The 1,959-nt window shown below is 51.9% G+C and overlaps 1 protein-coding gene across 1 annotated transcript in view; it reads right to left on the bottom strand.

The window, feature by feature from the left end:
- LOC105513134 (granulocyte-macrophage colony-stimulating factor receptor subunit alpha-like) overlaps window positions 1-1,959 on the bottom strand; it is a 99,074-nt gene that overhangs the window by 23,585 nt on the left and 73,530 nt on the right. Inside the window, 2 exon segments of the mRNA XM_011943966.1 lie at window positions 801-930; window positions 1,057-1,180. Coding sequence (XP_011799356.1) covers window positions 801-930; window positions 1,057-1,180 — 254 coding nt within the window.

Raw genomic sequence — 1,959 nt, 5'->3', positions numbered from 1 at the left:
TCTCTACTAAAAATACAAAAAATTAGACGGGCGTGGTGGCGGGCGCCTGTAGTCCCAGCTACCGCGGAGGCTGAGGCAGGAGAATCGCTTGAACCCAGGAGGGAGGTGCAGGTTGCAGGGAGCGGAGATGGCATCACTGCACAGCAGCCTGGGCGACAGAGCAGGACTCTGTCTCTAAATAAATATATGGGGCCTGGTGTGGTGGTTCGTGCCTGTAATTCCAACACTTTGGGAGGCCAAGGCAGGCAGATCACTGCAGGTCAGGAGTTCGAGACCAGCCTGAGCAGCATGGCAAAACCCCGTCTCTACTAAAAACACAAAAATGAGCCGGATGTGGTGGCGGGCGCCTGTCATCCCAGCTACTTGGGAAGCTGAGGCAGGAAAATTGCTGGAACCCGGGAGGCTGAGGTTGCCGTGAGCCGAGCTGGTACCATTGCACTCCAGCCTGGGCAACAGAGCAAGATCATATCTCAAAAAAAGAGAAAGAAAAGGAAGGAAAAGAAAAGAAAAGAAAAGAAAAGAAGGAAGGTAGGAAGGAAAGAAAGAAAGAAGGAAGGAAGGAAGGAAAAGGAAAGGAAGGGAAAGGAACGCAAAGGGAAGGAAGGAAAGAAAGAAAGAGAAAGAAAGAGACGGAGGGAGGGAAGGAAGGAAAGAAAAGGAAGGGAAAGGAAAGAAAGGAAGGAAGGAAGGAAAGAAGAAAGAAAAAGAAAGAAAGAAAGAAAGAGAAAGAAAAGAAAACAGCCCGATTCTTCTCCCATCCCTGCGTTCCTCATAATCCTGCCCGTGAGGCGAACACTTACTTTGAGTTTTGTATGTACAAAAAATACTGGACGTCACGGGGGGCCGTCGGACCCCTGGCCCAGGTACAGTTCATGAAATCCACGTCGTAGATGAAGCAGGAGAAATTCTGGGCCGCGGTGCCCTCCCTTCCTGGGAAGAGGCAGAAGCAGAATAATTTTCAGAATCAAGTTCAGCGGGATGTCATTGGATGCTGGCAGGGTGGTGGCCGGAAGGGGGGGTCGTGCTGAAAACCGATCCCTGACCTGTTTTCCTTACCTGAGTTTGGATAAAGCAGTTTTTGTTGAAACGCTCTCTGGCTGGTGTTCACGTGAACCTCAAACGTGACCCCTCCATGCAGACAGACTTCACGGAACGTGCACGAACATTCTTTGTTAGTGACCTGAAGAGTTGCAAAGCAGACAGACCGATGACAAAACAGCCTTCTCTCTCCTGCACTCTTCGTGGTGTCGGGGTTTCGTTTCTCTGTCTCTTTGTTTTGAGACGGAGTCTCGCTCTGTCGCCCAGGCTGGAGTGCAGTGGCCAGATCTCAGCTCACTGCAACCTCTGCCTCCCAGGTTCAAGCGATTCTCCTGCCTCAGCCTCCCGAGTAGCTGGGATTACAGGCACCTGCCAGCACGCCCGGCTAGTTTTTTTTAGATTTTTAGTAGAGACGGGGTTTCACCATGTTGACCAGGTTGGTCTCGAACTCCTGACCTCATGATCCACCTGCCTCGGCCTCCCAAAGTGCTGGGATGACAGGTGTGAGCCACCGCGCCCGCCCATGGTATTCATTTTTACCTGGATTTGGCGACACCCGCCTGCCTCCCTTTGTGAAATCGTCCCCCTAAGCTTCCTCCGAGGATTCTGAGGTCTTGCAGGTGAAAACTCAATGTTATACCCTAGCAGTGCTGAAAATATCAAACTAGAGGCTGGGTGCGGTAGCTCAGGCCTGTAATCCCACACTTTGGGAGGCCAAGGCAGGTGGATTGCTTGAGGCCAGGAGTTCGAGACCACCCTGGCCAACATGGTGAAACCCCGTCTCTACTAAAAATAAAAAAAATTAGCCAGGTGTGGTGGCGCACGCCTTTAATCCCAGCTACTCGGGAGGCTGAGGCAGGAGAATCACTTGAACCCGGGAGGCACAGGTTGCAGTGAGCTGAGATCGTGCCACTGCACTCC

This window comes from Colobus angolensis, unplaced genomic scaffold (genome assembly GCF_000951035.1).
Source record: "Colobus angolensis palliatus isolate OR3802 unplaced genomic scaffold, Cang.pa_1.0 Scaffold223, whole genome shotgun sequence".
Taxonomy (NCBI): Eukaryota; Metazoa; Chordata; class Mammalia; order Primates; family Cercopithecidae; genus Colobus; species Colobus angolensis.
This window is presented reverse-complemented; position numbering and strand designations above follow the sequence as displayed.